The sequence below is a fragment of the Anopheles stephensi genome, unplaced genomic scaffold (assembly GCF_013141755.1).
Source record: "Anopheles stephensi strain Indian unplaced genomic scaffold, UCI_ANSTEP_V1.0 ucontig3, whole genome shotgun sequence".
NCBI lineage: Eukaryota > Metazoa > Arthropoda > Insecta > Diptera > Culicidae > Anopheles > Anopheles stephensi.
The window spans coordinates 561-22,313 of NW_023405235.1; the positions used below are offsets into that span (position 1 = coordinate 561).

General features: G+C 43.6%; 1 protein-coding gene across 3 annotated transcripts in view; it reads left to right on the forward strand.

Moving 5' to 3' along the window:
• The first annotated feature begins 5,663 nt into the window (after positions 1-5,663).
• LOC118516465 (RNA-binding protein Musashi homolog Rbp6-like) overlaps positions 5,664-21,753 on the forward strand; it is a 35,194-nt gene continuing 19,104 nt past the window's right edge. For 2 of the 3 annotated variants that reach the window (XM_036062366.1, XM_036062368.1), the window contains exons 1-3: positions 5,664-5,742; positions 5,825-5,909; positions 13,477-13,560. In XM_036062366.1, the coding sequence (XP_035918259.1) occupies positions 5,740-5,742; positions 5,825-5,909; positions 13,477-13,560 (172 nt within the window). In that variant the 5' untranslated portion in view covers positions 5,664-5,739. Of the gene's footprint in view, positions 5,743-5,824; positions 5,910-11,080; positions 11,114-13,476; positions 13,561-21,753 lie in introns of all 3 variants that reach the window. The other variant, XM_036062367.1, reaches the window with a different exon arrangement.

Consider the following 21,753-nt stretch of genomic DNA (forward strand, 5'->3'; position numbering starts at 1 on the left):
GCCAACCCAGAAACAGGATGGCAAGATGGGGAGTAAGACTGTACGAAACAAGCTCTGATGTGAGTGTGCAAGTGGGCCACGAAAAACCTATCCCGACTCGACCTGTCCTGTAGATGGATCAAGTTTCAACCATTCGAAAAGTTTTGATGTATCTTTAAACTTAATCCTTTTCGAAGCATTCCGGTGGCGAAGGTGGGGCGCCCTGATGCGGCGTCCTCCTTCACTCACGCAATCGTGTGTGCTAGACGAGCGTGAAACAGAGACGACCCGCATGTTTTTTCATCGATTCTCTACTGCTAATGCTTCTTTGTATGGGAATTCTTGTTTTTTGAAACATCCGTCCCTCCGAACCAGCTCCGACTGGGAACTCATCAGAGACCGTCCGGGAACAATGCGGTACGAGGCAGAACCCGGCAGAAACTTTTCAACTCCGCTTTCCGTTCATCGCTCAAGTTCAATGAAATAGATAGCGGACTTTTCAAAGGATTGGCCGAGTTTTCCCGCCCACCCCAACGATAGCGGGCCCGTACAAAACAAACAACTCCAGTAATCATCCGAAACGGATCTCCCTTGCTCGGAGCAGGCGTGCGTGTGTGTGTGTGGGTTTGAGGGCGGCTATTCGCAAAACCTTCCCGGAGCACAATTGAGCGAAAGCAATCAATCGAAAATTGCTCCATCGAACCGTTGGGAACCTTGGATGGTAAGGTCCTTTTAGAAGTTAGGAAAGTGGCAGAGACAGTGGGCGTTAAACTGCCTGGCCGGGTTCAACCCGCTCCCCACCGAACGATGGGAGAAATTTATTACACCGTCCATCCATATAAATTGCTCCAAGCTCCAAGCTCCCAGTACAGTTCCATCCTGATGCCCATCCACGGCAAAGAAAAGTACAGCGTGCAGGAGGGAAGGATTATGGTCTAGCGACCGGGTTTTAATCCTGCTGGCGATAAAATTGTTTTGATTCACCTTCTGCACCGTGCTGCAGGCCCATAAAATCATTATAATGATACTGGCTTGACAAAGTGGAGCAAAGTCCATTTGCATGATCAGCTGTAATCGACGACACCGTTGTAGATTATCGCATCCGGAGGTAAATTACACCAAGCGAATTGTTTAAGGAAATAAATGGAAAGAAGCCTTAATTTGCTCAGCTTTTAGCTATTTTAGTTGGCCAAACAAAAAAATACACCTAAAACCGGGACATCTAGAATGGCGAAACATAAACTCTTGGACAAAGTGAAACCGTTTTACGTCATTTAACATAACGCCTCGTCGAATCGAACCAGCAATCATTATTACTTGGAAGCTGGCAAGGAAGCAGGCCAGCAAAAAAAAACCGGGGAAAAACAAAACCTCCCTCATCCTCCAGCCTCTCAACCATGCCAACCCACAGGCAGGGAAGTAAATCTTCTTCGACAGCCGGACGGCTCCATACCGGGGAAGAAGCCTTGCTCCGGAATCGATAGCAAATTTCAGCATCATTTAATTTTAATGATCCAATTTATTTTTTATTTTTTGCCAGCCATTCCGAGCGGCGCACACTGTTTGTGGCTTTTCCGGCCACCGTACGAGAGAGAGAGAGAGAGAGAGAGAGAGAGAGAGAGAGGGAGAGTGTACCACACTCGTGCTGAAAGATGATATTTTCCCTTTTTCCTGGGGTTTGGATTACTTCCTCCAAATCCATTGCGATGGCTTCTTATGAGTGGCGCACAGTTTGTCGGGCGATTTTGACTTTTTCTTTCGCTGTAAGCAGTTTCCACTTGTCATTGATTTGTTTCTATCGGGCTGGCGATACGTTTAGCCTTATTGCCGTTCACTTGTCGGCCATTACTGTCATCGGGTGTGGAGATGTGTGTGGTTGTGGATTGGATTTCCGTTGCGAAGGTGACTTAAAAATTGATTATCGATGACATTGATGATGATTTCGGTGACATTGCTGTGAAGTGGCTCGAAGAGGGAGGCTTTTAGGAAGAAAAGCGAGAGTACGTGATACAGACTGATATTAATTCAAATCTCAAGAAAAAATAACAAATGTCTATGGACATAATCGGTAAATAACTTCAATTAGAAAGGAAATTTGTTTAATTCATATTATGTTTTCAGTTTGATTGCTCTTTCAATTACTTTTTTTAGCATTATTTTCACTGCTATTGGTAGTAAACAGGGTCGACTGACTGGTCAACAATCCAGAGCATTTGGGACATTGTTGGGCAATCAACTAACGATCACCGATCTAACCGATCTTATGAGATTCTACCCAGGTTTCAACGGTGATCAACCGCCAACAGCGAAGGTATGCTCCTGCACAGAGCTCTACGCCACGATCTCCGTTGGAAACAAGTTTTTCTTAATAGAATTCTTGTTTGCTAATTAATTCACCCTATGAATCTGTGCTTCGCATTACTTATGATTAAAAACTCTATATTTTACTCAACCTAATAACAAATTTGTACAACAAATGCTTCTTCAGTAGCAAATTGAAACGATCCCCTTACCAAACACGCTCGGTTTTCCCAAAGATACAGTGGATGAAATGCAATTTTTATCCCGTTCGACAAACACCACATAAAAATGACATTCTCGTGCCACTAAATTTAATGACATTTGCAACACTTTCACCAGTCAGACAAAGAAACCGGTGTCGGTAAAGTAGCCTCAGTGGAAGGAAGCCGGTATGCCCGGACCCAGGGGCTGCCCTGGTTAGGATCCGTTTGTCTAAGTGCATAAAAATGCAAAATGCTTTTGTTCTGCACGGTTGAATTTCATGATTTTTCTCACCATTTTCGAATGGCCGTTGGCATGGGGAGGGGGACAAAAGAATGGATGAAAAATACACAAACACACAGAGTGTAGTACGGGAAGCAGGCCAGTGCTCGGCTAGACAATTGTCTAAAAAGTAGCATGTTACTCTTCCTTTCTCGGGTGTTCCTTTTTTATGTTTTCATTGGTGTATGCGAGTGGAAAACCCGTTGCATCTTACGCCTCATATTCTCATTCGATTGAAAGCATTTTGCAAGTGATGTGAATGAGAGTTTTTGTTCTTTTGTGTATGCGTGTGTGTAGCTCTCTCCCTCTATGTGTGTCTGTGTGTTAAAGCCGTTGCATAAAAAGGAACGAAGTAAATGATTCTTTTAAATTGTTTGCATTCGGAAAAACGGGACCGTAGCAAATGGCGACCAAAATGGAACCGTACGGTGCTTGTGTGCACACGTGTGCCTGCTTGAGAGAAAACTAACCATTTTCCGTTCCCTTCCCAGCGCCCGGCTAGTGGTGTATTGGAACCAGTGTTTTTTTTTGCCCTCCCGGGCTCATAAACGAGGCGATACGAGTAGGTGGATCTGAAAATGGTTCGCATGAATAAGTAACAAATAAGCGAAAGACACCGTGAGCCAAGACCGTGGAACGTGAATTTAAAAGCCAGAAAGAATCGTCACACACGTCGAAATGAAAGCCAGTTGCGTAACGGCTACAGTCCGCGGGACCGTCTTCCCCGGGAGTTTCTGCTTGTTACATTTTCCAACTGGCTGTTAGCAGTGCCGCTATCAGCGCGAACAGTCCCACGAAGCAGGATAAAACACAGTGCTTACCTTTGGCTGGCCTGCTAAGGCCCAACACAGCTTCCAGGACACCAGGTTCTGCTTGTAAAGTGTATGTTGCAGAGCGGGAAAAAGAATCCTCTAAACATACTTTTTATTGTTGAAAAAAGCAATTTTCTTTACACGACCGAGCTACAAACCATGATTCCCCACTCGTGACGTGAAGCAGTATTTGAAAAAAAGGGTTTTTTTCTTAGCTGTTGTTATCTTCCGTGCTTGATTTGTTTTTCCTTTCGTTCTACGCTTTTTGTGGGGCTTTTCAGGTTTTTCTTTTTCAATAATTTCTGAACTGCTTTTCAAAACCGTTCGCTTTCATGTTGCGTCTGCTCAACGGATGGGGTTTCGGTTCTATGCATCCACCGTCTGTTGGAAGCATGTTCGATTTGCTGTATCTTTGGCTCTCTCTCTCTCTCTCTCTCTCTCTCTCTCTCTCTCTCTCTCTCTGAATGATTCGTGTGTGTTTATAAGCACGATTGTGAAAGCTTTCTGTAAGCTTCTTCCAACGGTTGTGGGGCTTACTTTGTAAGAAGTGACAATTTACCCGTTAAAAGGACAAAAAGATAGCTTTTAACACTGAACAAAAGTCCTTTTAATAATTTTTAATCTGAAAAACAATAATCCTTGGAAATAATTTTGTCGAATCAATTTTCTTTCAACACAATTACTTAAAAGCTCAATCACAAATTCAAGGCCAAGCTAGTCTCTTTCGGGCTTCCGGCTCGTCAAGAAAGGTCACCTTTATGTTAACCACAAGCACCGCAAGCATCAAGATCACCTTCCGGTCAAGGCGCCATCATTACCATCGAACCCTTAATGTACGATCGATCGATAAACAAAACATCCACGGTGTAACATCAAAAAAGAAAAAGGGAAAAATCTTTTATTTCTTTTCAAGAACCAGTTTCTTGATTCCTGAACTCCGCATCGGAGTTTAATTTAGCTAGCCAAGACGTAATGAGTGATGGTTTTAAGGGCAACGCAGGGAGGAGTTTCCCCAACAAAAAAGGAACACCAAAAACAACACCAAAAACGGAACCATTCCCTACCGGCGCGTTGAGTTAGGCAAATGAGAAACAAATCAATTCAAGTGTTCTGAAATAAAACTGGCGAAAACGCACCCAGGCACACCGTAACTTCTAGCTTTGCCGCTGATGGAACCTAATGGAAGCGACCGGAAGGACGCCGGAAGCGGGTAGCGCCCATGAAACGACGAGCGAACACACAAGATTGCATATAATAACAGCGATGGGCCCGTTGATGGTGATGGAATCATAAATAAAACAAGCGACATAATTTTCCCACTTTTCATTTCACCTTCTGATTCTGATTATTCCAAGTCTCTCCTTCGGCCGTTACACCGAGCTGTAGAGCGCGGGATTTTCCCGGCATGAAAAAGTGTGTTGGGGGGTGGGGGGAAGGGCAGCCATCTTTCTTTCCTTGTCGTTTCATGCCGTTTGAATTAGAATTTCCGTCCAGCAGTTCGTTTCTTTATTCTCGCTTCCTCCGTTGTGGTGTGATTCAGTTTCAGTGGTGACTTCTGGAGCAAAAAATCACTGCGCACAGGGTTTTTCATTTGCTTTGCTATCTTAATTTATGCGCTTTCACAAAACCACACTCGATGCTAATCGGAGGAGGACCAAGCAATGGCACCAGCAAAAGAAAAAGCCCCAAAACACGTTTAATTAGAGTAAGCTTTTTTCGTGATTCGTTTCCGGTGAAATAATAATCGGATTGTTTCTCGTCCCCCAAAGTCGGGCACGATCTAGATGGGTTTTGTTGCCACCTTTTCTACTGCGCAGTGCATAATACGGGAAGAATGTGTGCAAGTGAAAAAATATACAAGTTAGCTGTTTATTGATGTTTTAGTGGCTTCTCAAGAGCTTAAGAAGGTATTTAAAGAGAGATTGACCAAAAGAGTAGCTGGGTTTTATTTATTAGTAAATCAAGAAACAACTCAGAGTGTTCTCATTCCTCTATAATTATTTCAGCTTGGTGATAAGACTTTGCATCGTTTTCCTTGCAATCGTTTAAACTTCATCCTTGTCTTTCTTTGTTCTCTTTCGCAGGCTTCGGATTTGTGACATTTCAGAGTGAAGATGTAGTGGACAAAGTTTGCGAAATTCACTTTCATGAAATCAATAACAAAATGGTAAGTTTCGGCTGTGCTTAACCACCCTTTGCATCGACTCCGACTGATCGTGGAAAACCGTCCTCTATTTGCTCCCCACCAGGTCGAATGTAAAAAAGCACAGCCCAAAGAAGTGATGCTTCCAGCGAATCTGGCCAAAACGCGCACCGCCGGGCGTGGGACATACGGTGAGTTTGTAGTGTTGAGCGGTGCAGGTCCGTCCTCCAGCTCGCTCGGGTCGGTTGGGCCCTCGACGAGCTCCACCGTCGGCTCCACGTTGCGCTATGCCCCCTACCCATTGCCCGCCACTATCACGAGCCAGCAGGCGGCTGCGGCCGCCGCAGCTGCAGCCGCTGCCGCCGCCACCACCACCCACATCTTGCCCCTGTCTGCTGCCGCTGCCGCAGCGTCGGCCGCCACTCCCTCGCTCCTGCAGTACGCAGCGGCGGCCGCCGCCGCCAACGCCAACAACTCGCAGCAGTCGGCCGCCCTCGCGTACGAACATTCGCTCAAGCGGCTGCTGGCGGCAAATGCGGCGGCGGCCGCCAATGCACTGCGACCACATCCGGCTGCTGTGGCCGCTGCTGCAGCCGCCCATCCGGTGGCTGCTGCGGCATCGGCTGCGGCTGCCGCCCACCACCATCACCACCACCACGCCGCCCATCATCATCATCAACCGCGAGCCACGGCCACACTAACCTACCCGATCGGGGATTTGCTCGGGACGCAGGGGTTGGATCTGGCCAGCATGTATCCGCTGCAGGCTGCCGCCAGTCTCGGTCTCTGACAACCAACAACCACCATCATACAGGTGCAAAGGCCTCAGTAAATTGATGGTTTGCCATTGTACTGTCCTAGGAGCTATCTGAGATCCAACTTTTTAATTTCCCCTTATTCCCCGAGAGAGCTTTCGGCTCGACAAAAAAGACTTGCAAACCGTAGCTGAAAAGGTTAGCTTTTTTTTTAAAAAAACAGCTTATGTAGAGAGCGACAGACTCAGCTTTCATTCCGTTTCCGCCGCAGGTGAAACTCCTGCAGTGCAGTACTGTAAGGTGACCTCGGTGCCACCACTAAATGCCAAATGCTGTGACCTGACCTTCAAATTGAGACCACAAGTAGAGTGTGTAGTTTATACTCGACATCCCATCGTGGAGCTAGTCGCGATTGGTGTGTATCAGTTCTTAAGTAGTGTCTCGTGCCACTTTTATAGGGCGCAGAGATATTTTGTATCGACCGTAGCCCTCGCATTCGGAGGGAAAGATTAGAGCAAACCGACCACGAAGACGTATCCGGCAAGGTATCCACAGTACAAACGAGGCGACTTGTAATCAGCTAGGATCACAGTTCACACTTGAAACAGTTTATTTTAGTAGCAGTAGAGTAGAGATGTTGTACAAACTGAACGAAAGCCTTCTGATGTAACTCATTTTAGGAACATGTCCTTCTAGAGAATTGTTCTAGTAGGGGTGCTTCCGAGAATACTGTTCATAAAATCATCATAAACATCGTAGCTTTTCCACGACGCCAACACTCCGTATGGATGAAAGGGCAAAGGACTACTGATACGATGTGTATGACCTTTATATAAAACATCCAACACCTTTCCCCGAATGGCAAGCACACGAACACACGAAACCTTCAAAAGGGAACAGAATCGAATGAATGGTATCATCATTCGTTCGCTATGCTCTCCTGGGATTTCTTCAACATTCTTTTCGAATGTTCATTTATAACCTCAAGCAAGGTTTCTTCGGTGGAACGCAGCCACTCATTTGGATTCGTACTCGGTTGGGAAAAGTTTTTTAATAAACTCAAAGGCTACCCACCTGCCCGGCAGTATAGATGCAGGATGCTTCTTGGATTCTCGAAAAAGCCAATAGACAAGACCAAAGTCATCAGCTTTCTCATTAAATCTTTCCACCAAAATGCATTGGTAAAAAGTTTTCCTCTTCCGGGGTTGACTAGCCACACTGAGGTGGCTATCTGGTGGTCAGATAGTGGGCGAAGTGGTTAGCTTAGGAACTGATTATGTGTTTTGTTTATTACTTCCGAGTTGGCTTACGTCTAGGAATCTTGATTTCTTTCTTCCATGAATGATTTTAGCGAACATGATTTCTCCTGAGTTTTAAAATGTTATCCAACAAATAAAATTGCTACATTGACTCATATTACACGTTATCTGTGGCCGTGGCTTCAACGTTGTCTGATGAATGGGATCTGCAGAAACCAAAAGCTGTGTCAAGAAAAATCCAGAGAACCTTTCTCGTCACATCATCACAAAATTTAAAACCTTCATTAATCATCCCAATCCTCTCACACCAATCCTAATAACGAAAAGAAAGGGTGTCGACCTTTATCAGAAATGGAAAATTAATCATTTGGGTCGATTATTTTTGAAAAGTGTAATACATCTTTGCTTCCCGCTTGACCCATATTGCCCTGAGAAGAACTACTACAGTTGCATAAAGTTCCATACGAAACTCGCACTCTGTCGTTAATGGATTAAAAAGCATCAGCATCAAACGAAGTATTCAATGCACAATCTTGCACAAGTATTATCAGAGTTGGTATCCATAATAGCAATAAGGCTGAAATGATTAACTAAAACAAGCAAAGAACTATATAAATCATGCAGTGTCGAAGCAAATGATTTGCTTGCTATAAGAGCGCCATCGCGTTGTTTCTCTGTCCCAGACAACCGTCGTATCGTCGATGAAGTGTATCAAACAAATGGATAAATCATAAATGAAAGCAAGTAACGTATTAAAAATAACAAAACACAAAAGGAGACACGATTAATGCATAAGAAAACCCGTGAAAAGGATCAACAACGAAACATTTACTCATAAACCAGGCATATGATTGTGTGCGTATATTCATATATTTGTAACACATATAATCGAACCAAACTGTTTGCATACTCGCATAATATCTATGCTTCACAAAAAAAAAACAAACAATTCAAGTACTTCAGCAAAGAAACGTATAAGAAGCGCTTTTTGATCGATGTCCAATAGTTGTCCAATGTCAGTGTGCTTATTGAGGCATAATATTTGTGTAAAAAAAATCTCTCAAAATGTGCTCCAAGACACGAAAAACACGAACCAGGAATATCAGCCATTTTACGTTTGGCTGCTGTAACATCATCGTAATTATCGAGCCGTACAGAAATTAACAGAAACCAAGCGCAAAAATCCACGATCAGATCATATCGTCCGAAGGCAACGAAAACGATATCTCAATATCGCTACAAGGCTCTTCCACCGTAGGACAATAATATTAGCAATTAAGTTAAGAAAAAAATTCCCAAAAACACCTCAAAAGACAACGATTTTAGTTCCTTAACTATTAGACAACTCGAGTGATCGCTAGTGAGTAGGAGTTTGGTTTTGAGTGAGAGTGCAGAGCGTGAGTGATAGTTTGCAGTTTGTTACCTGTTTGTTCTCAACCTTTCATCATTCTTTCGAGTGCATCGTATACCTATTAGAACTGGAGATTGTAAACCTCTTTTTCTTTTCTAAACATTCCTTAACAAGAGCAGCGTTTCTGTTAGTATAATCGATGTAGTGTTACTACTACCACCTGCTAACAAATATCTCTTACACGACCTTAGCAATTAAGTTGAAAAATCTTAAAACACTCACGACGTAACGTAGTGCTTGATTGCAGCCATTTCGGAGAAGATTTCCGGGGTAGTAGCTCCGGTCCCGGATGAACGGTGAGGCAAGGTGAGAAAAACAGTGCAAGAGCCAAGAGTTTATTGCCGCCAAGGTAAGTGGTACCGTAGAACAATTCACTTTGTTTTCGCAGAACAGAAACGCACCCAGCGATCCGTTTGCCAGGGGGTTTCGAGGCAATCGTTTCCGGGAAGTCACTCCGGAAATCACTCCAGCAAGCAAGCAAGCACTTGCGAGCCGTGGCTACACGCAGAAGCAATCAAAAATGCGCTGATTTTAAATCAACCCTGACATCTGACATGAAATTGATAGCACTGATCAGATCGATTTCCGAACAAGTGATACATGTGGTGTGATATAGTGATTAGTTGATTTAGTTATTAAAATATCTATTCCAAATACGCTTGTTTTGCTCTTGGTTTGGATTCGAACCATTTTAGAATAGAATTTTCCACTATAGCGTGTTAAGCGGCGTGAGCGTGCGTTTGAACTGTGAACTTTAAATACGATTTCAATATTAAACTGTTGATCATCATACGATTCCTACATATCCGTTTGATACTAGTCTTAGACTGTTTTAAAAGCGTAGTAAAGGGGGTTTGGGGATGGGGATTCGAACCACTATAGATAGATTACAATGCGACGGTGTTAGACAGCCAAGACGACGACAAAATCAAATCATTAGCCGTAATAGATAAACCAACAGAAAAAAACAATCGAAATTAGTAGCTGATAGCGAATCATTTTTTGACACTGTTTGATATAAGTAGTTTATAGCGGTTTCTTTTATCCATTATTCCATCAACTTCAGAGTGTGTGTTTTGTGTGAGCGTGTGTGTGTGTGGTGTTACATCTCTGTGTGCAATAGTATCCGTTGTGCTAGAGACAACGAGCGTAACCTCAACGGTGAGGGACAATATGTGGGTGCCAGATGATCGTGTTGCTGCGTACGGCTTCAACGAGATTTTATTTAAAAGACCCAATGGTTCCTTGGATACGCTTCCTTCGCCACCGATTCCTCTCTCTCTCTCTCTCTCTCTCTCTCTCTCACTCTCTGTAAAGCTCTCGTGTACTCGTGTAACACACAAAATCAAGCCGTAGTCGTTTGCTGTGTTCAGTTGACTAGTGTTACTACCGTATCCGTTTCCATTCCATCCAGCCGCAAGCTCATCCCATTGTTTTTTTCTTTCTTCCGGATCGATCCAGCAGCTCGTTACATAGTGTTTTTTTGTACCCTAGATGCAGTGTTTTTTCCTTGTGTTTGTTCAATTCGTTCGTATTACCTGGATGTAGTGTCGCTTTTGCTATTTTTATGCAGTTTATTTTCAAGCGAAGAAAAAAAAACAGAATCCTAATATAATCGATCATCCGACAACAATGCTTTCAACTCCCGAGCAAAAGAAGCCCATTTTCCACCCGCGGAAAGGAAAAAGGGGTGTTAGCAAGCAATACCCGCGGGTGGAATAATTTTCTTGCGACTGTTTTGTTGTTTTCCACAAGATGCCGGGGTTTTGTTGTGCCGCTAATTATTTTCCCGTTTTGTTTTTTTTTTGTTCCCCCTTATGTCTCGTAACCGAATTGGTAACCAAAACAGCCATACCAAACAACCCGTTTTCCCTCCCCTGTTTTTCACTAGAAGGTGTCTAAACGTAGCATTTTTTTTTCGTTTTCTGCATTTTTAGATTTTATGTGGTCGCTGGGGACATTACCTGATGGTAAGAAAATTTAAATTTCTCCTTTATTACTACTACCACTACTACTACAACTACTATTTACTACTACCGAAAACAAACAAACTTCCTACAGTACTTTCTTCCTTCTGTGCAAACTATTAAACGAAGCTAAGTCGAAAAAACAAATTGCAAAACATTAAGACCAAAAATCGATGCATTTGGCATGATTTCTATTGAGATGAAGAAAATGAAACAATTGGAACAATTTTCCTATCGAAACAGTCTCACTGCAAACAGCAAGCTCGTATGCAAAATTTTACCAATCGCTACAAATCTAGTTGATCAAATCAATGGCAAACTTTTTAATTTTTCTTACTATCAATCTTTCCAAAACCGATACGCAAAAAAACCATTCCAAAACAACAGCGAACATTTCCAATGTATTTCTTAATCCTTTTTTATGTTTGTTTTACAAGTACTAGTTTTTTTTAGTTTCATTGTATGAGTTAATGTGTTGTGCTACTACTACAGCAACACTTACTCAACCGAATACCCTTTTTTCTGTAGTTCAGTGTTATGTTTTACTCATGAAAAGAACAATGTGCATTTTAACCTTTCATTAATCATACCTACCATAACAATAAAACGTAAATTTTTAAGCTCAATGAGTAAAGCGCTCAATGTAAAAAAATCAAGCAATACATAAGCCTAACCTTACAAATACAACTTACAAATCGATGTGTTTGTTTTTATTTCCCACCAAAATTCTTGATGTGCTTTAGATGGATTTTTCTTTTCTGCAGATGTTAAATATTGAATTTGCCTTAAATGTGTTTCTAAAGATTACATTTCGTTCATTAAACACACACACACATACAATATGGAGGCATGCAATAAAGTAAACTGTTCTTTTCATACGTTCTTCCACCGCAATAAGCTTGCACAACAGTTGTGTTTCTCCTTCTCTTAATTTAAATATCCCAAGCATAATTGTATTTCTACAGGACAGAAAATTACATACTTTGCATATCTAACACACCACAGCCCGTATACTTACCGTAGCTTGTTCTAAATGTTCTCTAGTTTTTTTCAGTTCCTTATTTTCCGTCTGTTTTAACAACGGTATAAATTTCATGTTTATTATGTTTTTTTAATAGCTGTAATTGTTTCATTTATCAAACTTAACATTTGGCCATGATCCTGAACTAGAAACTGTTTTTTTAATCAAACACCACTCCAAATATACCTGTACGTGCTTGAAGTCTCTTAACTTCAGGCCCACATACAAACACTGCAGGATGAAATCAACGAACGAATGTTGCCAGTAGTGGCAATGGCAAGCGTGTAAGTATGCATCAATTCTGAACTAGACGGAAAAAGCGTTAGTGAATCAGTCGAATAGCCCTTAAACGATGTAGCTGTAAAGGTAAACAGTCTTCTTAGTACACCAAGAGTCCGAACGTCAGTCACTAGCTACTGAGCCGAATGCCGGTTGCGTTCGCGATTGTCTAGCTGAAACGAGTAATGCAATAATGATTCATCTATTCTAGCAAAAACAAAGTCTTTTCATCACCTTCTGCATAAACTGACCATCTAATGTTACGTAGTTACATAGTTTACTAAATAAAACACTTAGCAGTAAACAGTTTCATTTAGAATACAACGGAATAGGTTACGTTGGCAAGAACGATGGTCCCTTCTTGGGTCCTTGATTGCTAGATTTTATTTTCCCTAAACGTTTTGGGTTTTTAATTTATGTAGAATAAATTCTAGATGTCACCAAGCAAATCTTTTGAAAGACGTTTCTATATATTCTGTAAAGGCCAGCAGCAACTTAAGGGAAAAAAAAGTCTCAAGAAAATATTATAATGGGAAGGTCTAATGCCGATAATCATCAGAATAAGACATTCAAGTATGTTCAATCAGGGCTTTTCAACGATAAAGAAGCAAGAGAGCAAAAGCTGAAACTTGTCCGGGAAATTCAAAAACTATTCTTCTAAGTCTGAGGATCTCTGAGGATCTATTCTTAGTCGTACGGAAAATTGATGCATACAGCGTTCGTTTCGCGCGTTGATTTCGCCTGCAGCCTGTTGGTGGTTGTTGTATTTTCGACGTCTCAATTTTTGCTAACATTGTTTTCCCTGTTCACGAACGTGTTTTCCTTCTACTTCGAATCCTTCTACCGATACCTATCTGAATCGGTTACCCCTTAGCAGTAAAGCCATACCATGCCATCCTTCACACTGACAGTTTCTATATGGAAGAAATGCTAATACTCTATTAAGAATGCGCTTCTGATAGCCATAATCAATGATTTCTAATAAATGTTTTTTCTTCTCTTTTTCTCTCTCTCTCTCTCTCTTTCTCCGCTTCTGTTCTCCTCGCTCCCTCTCGCCATCACACAGGTTTCCCCGCTGCCGCATACGCTGCGTACGCAGCCGGTCGTGGCTTTTCCGGCTACCCGAGCTTTGGACTACCGTACCCAACAGGTAACCTTAACTTGGCGAGTTTGCACGCACATTTAACAGGCAACCATCACCTGCACCACCACCATCACAACAATCCCTCCCACCACCATTCGTCCTCCTCCACCACTGCCGGTGGCGGCAGCAACACGTCCACGGCTGCGGCGGCGGCTGCTGCAGCTGCTGCGGCCGCCGCTGCAGCCATCCATCATCCGTTGCTGTCGGCCGGGGCCGGTGCCACCGTGTCCTCCTGCCATCCGCTCCACCACCACCACCACCATCACCATCCGTTCGAACACTTGGGGCACCTGTTTTCGCACCACCATCACCATCCGGGGGCGGCGGCCGCGGCAGCTGCAGCAGCCGCCGCTGCCGCCACCCATCACCATTCGCTGCAGTTGTGAATGCAACCGAGGGCGCGTCCACCGACGGCGCTTGCCCAAAAGCCGGCTGCACTAAGCTCGGTCACCGCACTGTTGCACACTGCCGTGTCTGCTAACGCATCCTCCGCCAACACTACTTCTACTACCACTACCACTACGGCTACGGTGACTCCGTCCGATACATCTTCGGTAGAGCAGGTGGATGAAGTTGACACATCCACCGGCACTTTGCAGCCGGCCGAAAGCGAGTCCGCTAATCAAGCACTAACCTCCAAAGCTTCGTCAAACGAGAGGAAAAATCGTCTGGGATCCAAATGACGGGGAATGTTGGCGAGTGGCACAGAGAGAACGAGCGGTGCGTTCTGCTGTGACAACATCGCCCCGTTTGATCGTTGCTGTGGTTGTTTTTGGTGCGATCAGCAGCTTTGTTGCGAGTGCTGTCGCTAAATTAGCAGGCATCACTTTGGTGGCCCACGTGCTGCCACGAGCATGTAATGCAATTGCGTCCATTTTAAGGCTCAGAAAACAGCTTGTTGTTGGGGTATTTGGGGGAAAAAATTAAAACAAAATTAAGTTAACATTAAACCAATTTCAACATTAAATAACTCAAATAATCAATGGGTAATGCTGCTTATTAAATGATATTAAAACAAACCTGTCCAATAGGTAAAGAAATGTAAAGCATCGATGAACAAACAATACAGAAATCCCTTAAGAACTTCTCCTAGCGCTTATCAAACTATAAAGCAAGTATTTGAAATAGTATTCCGATTCCCTTTAAAACTACATCAACATACAATTTCCAATTCTCAATCAGTGAAAGTATAACGAATTAAATGAACTCTATAGCAGAGTTGTTATGTCAGTTGCAGAACAAGATACAAGAATACTCAGTACTAGAGTCAGTATTTAGAATTCTCTTTGAACTAGCATTGAATGAACGCATATGAAATGCATTAAACTTAGCTTGCTTTGTTGCTACATGCATAATGTGTGGTATGTGTATGTGTATCTTTAACTAAACAAACAGTTCTTCAACAAAACATAACTCTTACCGAGATAGTATAGCTAGCACAATTTAGATATTAGTCAGTGTATTCCATACTCCATAGCCCATGCATGGTCCCATGCGGTGGTCTCTTATCTCGAAAATAACACACCACTGACCACCATCGCGTGACGCGATTATTTCACACTTAAACAAGCGCATTAGGATGACAGTTTGGAATTTTTGTGGGCTATTTTTTAACTCCCGTCTTAACCGGATGGGACGGTTTGCCACCCGGTAGCCCACACTGATAATGAGGGATGGCAGCCCGGACAAAATGCTGGATCATTTCGACGATGACATAATAATATTTCTTTCCCCCAACCCGTAGTCCCCGAAATGATTGTCTAAATTTTCAACACTCACTCAGGTATGAAAAAGAGCACGGCAAGCGGCGATAGAAAAAAAAATGGGGAATCAAAATCCCTTCACGCGCTATCACGTCCCAACACACACAGAGCCATCCCGTTGACAGGTATATTTCGCCGCAAAGCTTTGCCATATCTCACCCACTGGGTTTGAATGAGGTATGACAAAAAAAACCTCACCCATCCTCCCCCACCCCCCGGGAGATCAAAATAAACACTGCCGTCACACAAAACCTATCGCACATGGCCGATAAGGGAGCGGGAAGCATTTTCGACCGTGGGCGGCACTTGGGTGTGCGGTGTGGTTGCGTAATGTAAACATTTACATAATTCATAAAGTGATTATAATGTGCAGTGGAAAACCGGCCACACCATGTTTGTTTTCCTATGACACTTTCGGGTAAATCCGATATGGGCTAACACGGACCCGGGTGGGTTGACGTTCGGTGAAGGATACAGAGTGTGTTGGTCACAAATTACGCCTACCCCGTACGGCTCAAGAAAGGTGTGACCGCGCGATAGAAAGCTTTCAGCAGGCGAGCGTTTTCGGAGAGAGGGAAGCCGTGAAACGGATTAAGAAATTTCTTTTTCGAACGAGTTCTAGAAACACGTTCGTCGAATCACCCGACCCCAGGATCCCGATGGTGAGGTGCAAATGAGCATGTCATATATTATATCATAAAACAAACATCTACTACACTCGCCCCACGAGCGAAGAGAGCACGAACGATAAACGATAGCGAAAGCCACCAATGTGGAGTGCTTGGAGCCGTGGTTCGGGAAGGTGGTTTGGGAAAACTAATAACACCTCACCACTACTCACCACCAAAGTCTCCGTGCCCTCATTCACACCATTTATTACACACCACACCGATAGCACAAAGCAAACCGAGAGAGTGTGTAAAGTTTATCACCATAAATTTACATATAATAACTGACGGCGGCATTAGGATATAGGACGGTGAAATCCGTGTTGGTTACGATAATAAATTGAATTGCACCACGACCACCTTCACCAGGACCACCAGGTCCACCACGGGCTCAAGAAAAGTTAACTGGCGCGCGGTGAAGTGTTGATCTTAGTTCTAGTGTCAACTCGCTTCGGAACTCTTTCTCACCGTTGACACTCTCGGCTAGCCGAATCGACACAATGCTGCTGCGCGGCCGTTCATGGCAATCATCCACATGGGAGTAATGCTTTTCGCTCGCGGTAGACGGGACCTTTGTTTATCTTGCGTCGCGAGCACTAATCGCAATTATTATCACCTGCCAAGGTTAATCACCGTGTGTTGGGAGTTGTCTGGAATGCTTGAGGGAGGTAGTTTGTAATGATGTTATGAAACGGATTGATTGCTTATGCCAGCTCCAATCGTTTGTTTAATTGGGTGACATGTCTGAAGCTGGAACACGAAAAAGGGGAATTCAAATGGACTGCGACAGATTTCTTAACGCATCAACATTTTATCAGAGCAGGGCCTTCAAAAATGTATAGTCCTTTAAATATTGGGTCCATGTCCCAATAATATAACTGGCCTTGAGGATCAGTTGAAATTCAGTTTTGGCCACGAAATTATTGGACCAGATGCATTCTTAAAGGACAATTGTTGAGGATCCTTAGGGGATCTTCAACACGATCGTTCTTGGAACCCATGCAATATTTCTGGAAGCAGACAACAAATTCTACCTATTCCTTTGTCAAAAGTTCAGTGTCAAACTACTTGACATGAGAGACGACGCTTTGGCATCGTTTAGTATCTACTGTCCAGGATCTACTGTGCGATGAAAAGACATCGGCTAGTTCTTAGGGCTCAGAGGTAGAAATGCCAGTTTCAAATATGCCCTCCAAAGCATTTTCCACCACTCTTCAACCTATAAAAGCTCTCACCCTTATCGCTCAGCTCACAGCATGCAGCTAAAGTTCGAAAGTCCAACCCAAAGCAGTTGACCTGCCAGCATTAACGCTAGTCCACTAATGTTTACCAACGCCACTGAGCACGCATGCACTTGGGACACAGCCGGCGAAAAAAAAACAACGATTGACGACCACATCGCCATCGTGCGGTAATTGAGCATCGGAGCTAACACTTTCACCCGTGACAACCACCCCCACGCCAAATGTGTTACGGTGATGATATGATTTATAGGAAAACACCTGCCACGCCGCGTACTGTGCCGGGTTTCCCCGGTACGGCTGGCGTCTTTATCGTGCTGCCAAGCCCGGCCCAATTGCATTCCTGATGGCCTGGCGGTAGCTTAAGGTGTAGATTTGCATTTTAATTAGAGGTAGTTAACGCTGCCTGCCGCGCCCGGCTTTGGACGGTTGAGCCTACAAGCGAACCTCCCGAGCGCTGGTGTAAGTTTTCCGGGGATGCTTTCACCATGGCGCACCGGATTCAAGACACCCCCGGGCAGCAATTCGTTAAGCACAGGCGCCGTAGTGGGTAGGCGAAGTTTTATGAGCATTGTTAGCGAAACGATTTGGAGCCGGTTGTTCAGGTTAAGTATTTTTAATGGACTATGAACCTTCCGTACGGAACCCTTTGGTGGACTGTCGGTCTGGGGGGTTGGGCAAATTCTGTGCTTTGTGGGCTCAATACCGGGCGAGCACCCCGTATTCCAGTACATGTGAGATAGTTCTGGTTTAGCTCGACGTTTATAATCGTTGTTAAAATGCACCCAGCAGGCGGTATGTGTAATGGTCAGGCTAGCCGGCTACGGTGGAAAATCGCAAGACCGCAGCACCAGGCTCAGGTTAGGAAAATTAAAATAGAGAGCAACAAAACCATAAAAAACCCCCGAGCAGTCAACCACGTCGCAAAGGGTGGTTCGCCGTTAAAAGCAGGGTAAAATGGGATGTTAGTTTTCATTTCAATCAGATAAGCTAATTGAGCAATTAAGCGGTCGCTCGCGTTTTTGAGCGTGAGAGGCGTGACTGAATATTTCCAGTCAAAGTCTAGTGGTTTTGTAAACACTATCCGGTTATTACAACATGCACCAGCTCATATGAATTCTTTTTTATTAAACATTCATGCATACGTACTGTACCAGATTTGCATTTAGGTGAAATAATTCTCTGCGTGCGTAATGGGAGGAACAAAAAATCAATTAACAAACGCCTTCAAAAACTGTGCACTCGTTTAAAGCAAAACGACAGTAAGCCTTCCGTAAACTTCCACGCCGCAATGACACTCTTTCAACTTCATCTGCAATACAGCAAAAAAAAAGCGCAGCAGTGCAAATGAAACAAAACGAACGAAACGAACCCTACGTGCATACTCATTGCACACTCACAACAACTAAGCCACTTTTACGAGCCGCTGTCCGGGTTGCTTTATGCTCGAGCATCACCGTTCCTTTGCCCTAACGAGCCGCCCGAATGAAGCCATTCCGATGCATCGCTCGACCGAAGCAAACGATGCCATGGTTTTCCCACGAAACGGTTGGCCAAAAATTTTCACGTTGAATGAACCACATACAACAACCCAACCAACCGCGGAATCTATTGCCCCGGCACTTTTATCTAGTGCACGGCGAGACGATGTTGTTTGTAACACTAGAATTGCTTGTAATATAGCGCTACGTATACTCGCTCTTGGCAGCTAGTCTACACCCGGCAGAGAGCATATGCCATGTGTGTGTGTGTGTGGTTTGCCCCATCTTATATGGTAATGTGCGTTCACCCAAAAAGGGCTTTTATTGTCCCACCAGACAGTAATGTTGTCGGGGGAAAAATGGACAAACCCATCCGTACCGTACCCAAACCGATTGCCGTGGGGGAGGGGAGGAGTTTTCTCTTTAATTGTACGCTGTTACGAGCAGATGGGCAATCACATTCGAGGTTTTCGCATTCTTATTTTTACCTTGATTTATTCTTGCTTTACATGGAAAGCGTGTCTTGTTTCCTATTCTTCCTGCAAATTACTTTATACTGTGTTTTGGTTGTTGTTCTTTTTTTGTGTTTTATCATTAGCAGTTGAGTTTTTTTCTTCTAGTTTTATTAGTTCTATGTTTTCCTTTTCCTTTTCTCTTCTCCTGTTACCTAGTGTGTGTGTTTTGTTTTCTGATGTGATTTGGTTTGCTTTCGTTTCAAATTTTTTTCGTTTCGACTTATTTTTCTGAAATTTTCTTTTCTCTCTCTCTCTCTCTCTCTCTCTCTCTCTTTTTCTTTCTTTTTTTCTACCTTCTTTCTGATTCTTCTGTTTGACGTGCCACTATCGCTATTGCCTCGTGCATCACCACCATGCCCTTTTTCATGTGTACCGTTGCCCATTGCACCGAACGTCTGAACCTTCGCAAACCGTGGCACGCAACAGGTGTGATGGGTGTAATGCCCGAGAACCGTATCATCATGGGCGATTATCTGAGTATGGGTCCGTCCACATCATCCTCCTGAGCACGTTCGATGGGATTGCGATGACGTTGAAACGCGAACGGGATAGGCAAATCGATGATAAATGAAAGCAAAAGGACAAATCACATCACAGTACACTTATCGCTAAATAAAACAAAAACACACAAGACATACTTTACACCGAAGTTCATTTAAGCAGTAAATTATTATTCACACTATAAAGGGAAGCACTTGGAAAGTAAATTATTTCAAAGAAAGGATTTTGCAATACACAGTAAAAGCAAGCATGTAACAGAAACACTACACAAACAAATGTTATAAGCCTTGGAGAACAAAATAATTTTCATTAAGACAAAACAGTCACTGAAATAAATTTTAATTTTAAATAATATGAAATTTTCTTCTTTTTTTCTCTTATCATTTTAATAAATTATTTCGAGCGTGAATACAATTACAGCGTTTAGCAAAAGTGTGTCGAATATTAGGCAACTCTCTCCTATAAAAATAAAACAAAGCTGCCACATAATTAATCGTGCCACGAATACTTCCCAATCAATAAAACAAACACGGTTGTACATCACCCAAAAATGGCTACCACTCGGCACGGCCCAAGTATTAGCACGAGGGGACGAAAATGGCACTCGTTGGAAAAACATTAAATTTACCACCGGGCTCACCGTAGCGGTCAGCACGAAATGTGCGTAGCGGTGGCCGGCCGGCACACCGGGTACAGCAGGTACTTTGCAAATATAGGTATTTGCCGGGCCTCACGCATACCGATTTTCCACAAACATTGGAAATCGGAGCTAATCCACTCACGAAATCGATAACGCAAATTAAGTCATTACGGTAGCTGACAATCGCCAATTTGCATTTCGGGTTCGTGTGCGAGTGCGAGATTATTCGGGTGGAATAGGGAGGTGGATTGGGGGCAAAGTGTTTGTATTTTGATTTGTACCACTTTTCACTGTTCACCAAGTGGAAATGTTTCGTTATTTAGAACTTTTGACGAAAGCTTCCTGTTGTCATTTTGTAGAAATGTTTTGAGCTTTCTTTTTAAGAACCTCGATCGATTCAGGCTGAATTTATTTGTCTAATCCTTATCAGCTTCTATGTATTTCGCTCACGAACACGCGCACACACTCAAGACGAGCACGTTTAATGGCAAACTATCACATCTAATCCGTGATCGGACAGCTAACCTGCCAACCGGTGGGGTCAAGTCGGTTACACCCGGTAAAGTGGTGCAAGATAATTTCCATTCCATCCGGGGGTGAGCAGGGGGCGAAGGCGGGACAAAGTGCGAATGCATTTTAAATGATGTTTTCGGTTTGAGGGTAAATTAACATTTTCATTACAAATTCTAACATCGTGATGAATACCGGTCATCACCGGTGTTCGCCTTCGGGGAGGCGAAAATTTGCCTAACGGGGTGTGCGTCTGCCATGGAGGACCATGCGGTTGCAGGTGAGCAATTTATTGGGGTGAAAAAGCCGGGGGGGGGGGTGGGGTATAGGGGTTTTGGAAAAGAGGGTCCACGTCCGACAGATAACCGGTGGTTCCGGCTTCGGGGAGGGGCTTCAGGGTGAGATGAGTGAATTCGAATCGTTGGTCAGGGGAATGATGCTACACATTTACGACATGAATAATAAATGATGCTGATCGAAATAATTCACCATTCGAAGCGAACAATCGTGTATCGGGCAGGGGGTGACAAAAGGGGTTAAAGGTGGTGGTGGTGGTGAACAAAACCCGGGTTGCGTGAAGCTCGGGAGGCAATTTTAGATTCTGCGTGAAGACATGTAGCATTGCTGGAGGAAATTAAATGCTGCCGAAAGCTGGGCGAATAGAGCAAAGAGTTGATTTAAATCATGTTTTTGGTAGAGAAAATCCAGAGGTTCATTTTAAGAAATGTTTTCAAGCGAAGATGGTGGTGATGGATGGTGATGTTATGTTAATGATTTAAATGGTGCCCGAGTCACACATTTCTTTAAATGTTCCCTTATTTTCCTGAAACTCCTTCCATTAAATCCTCATTACACTGCCGCAACACACAGTAACTTCACC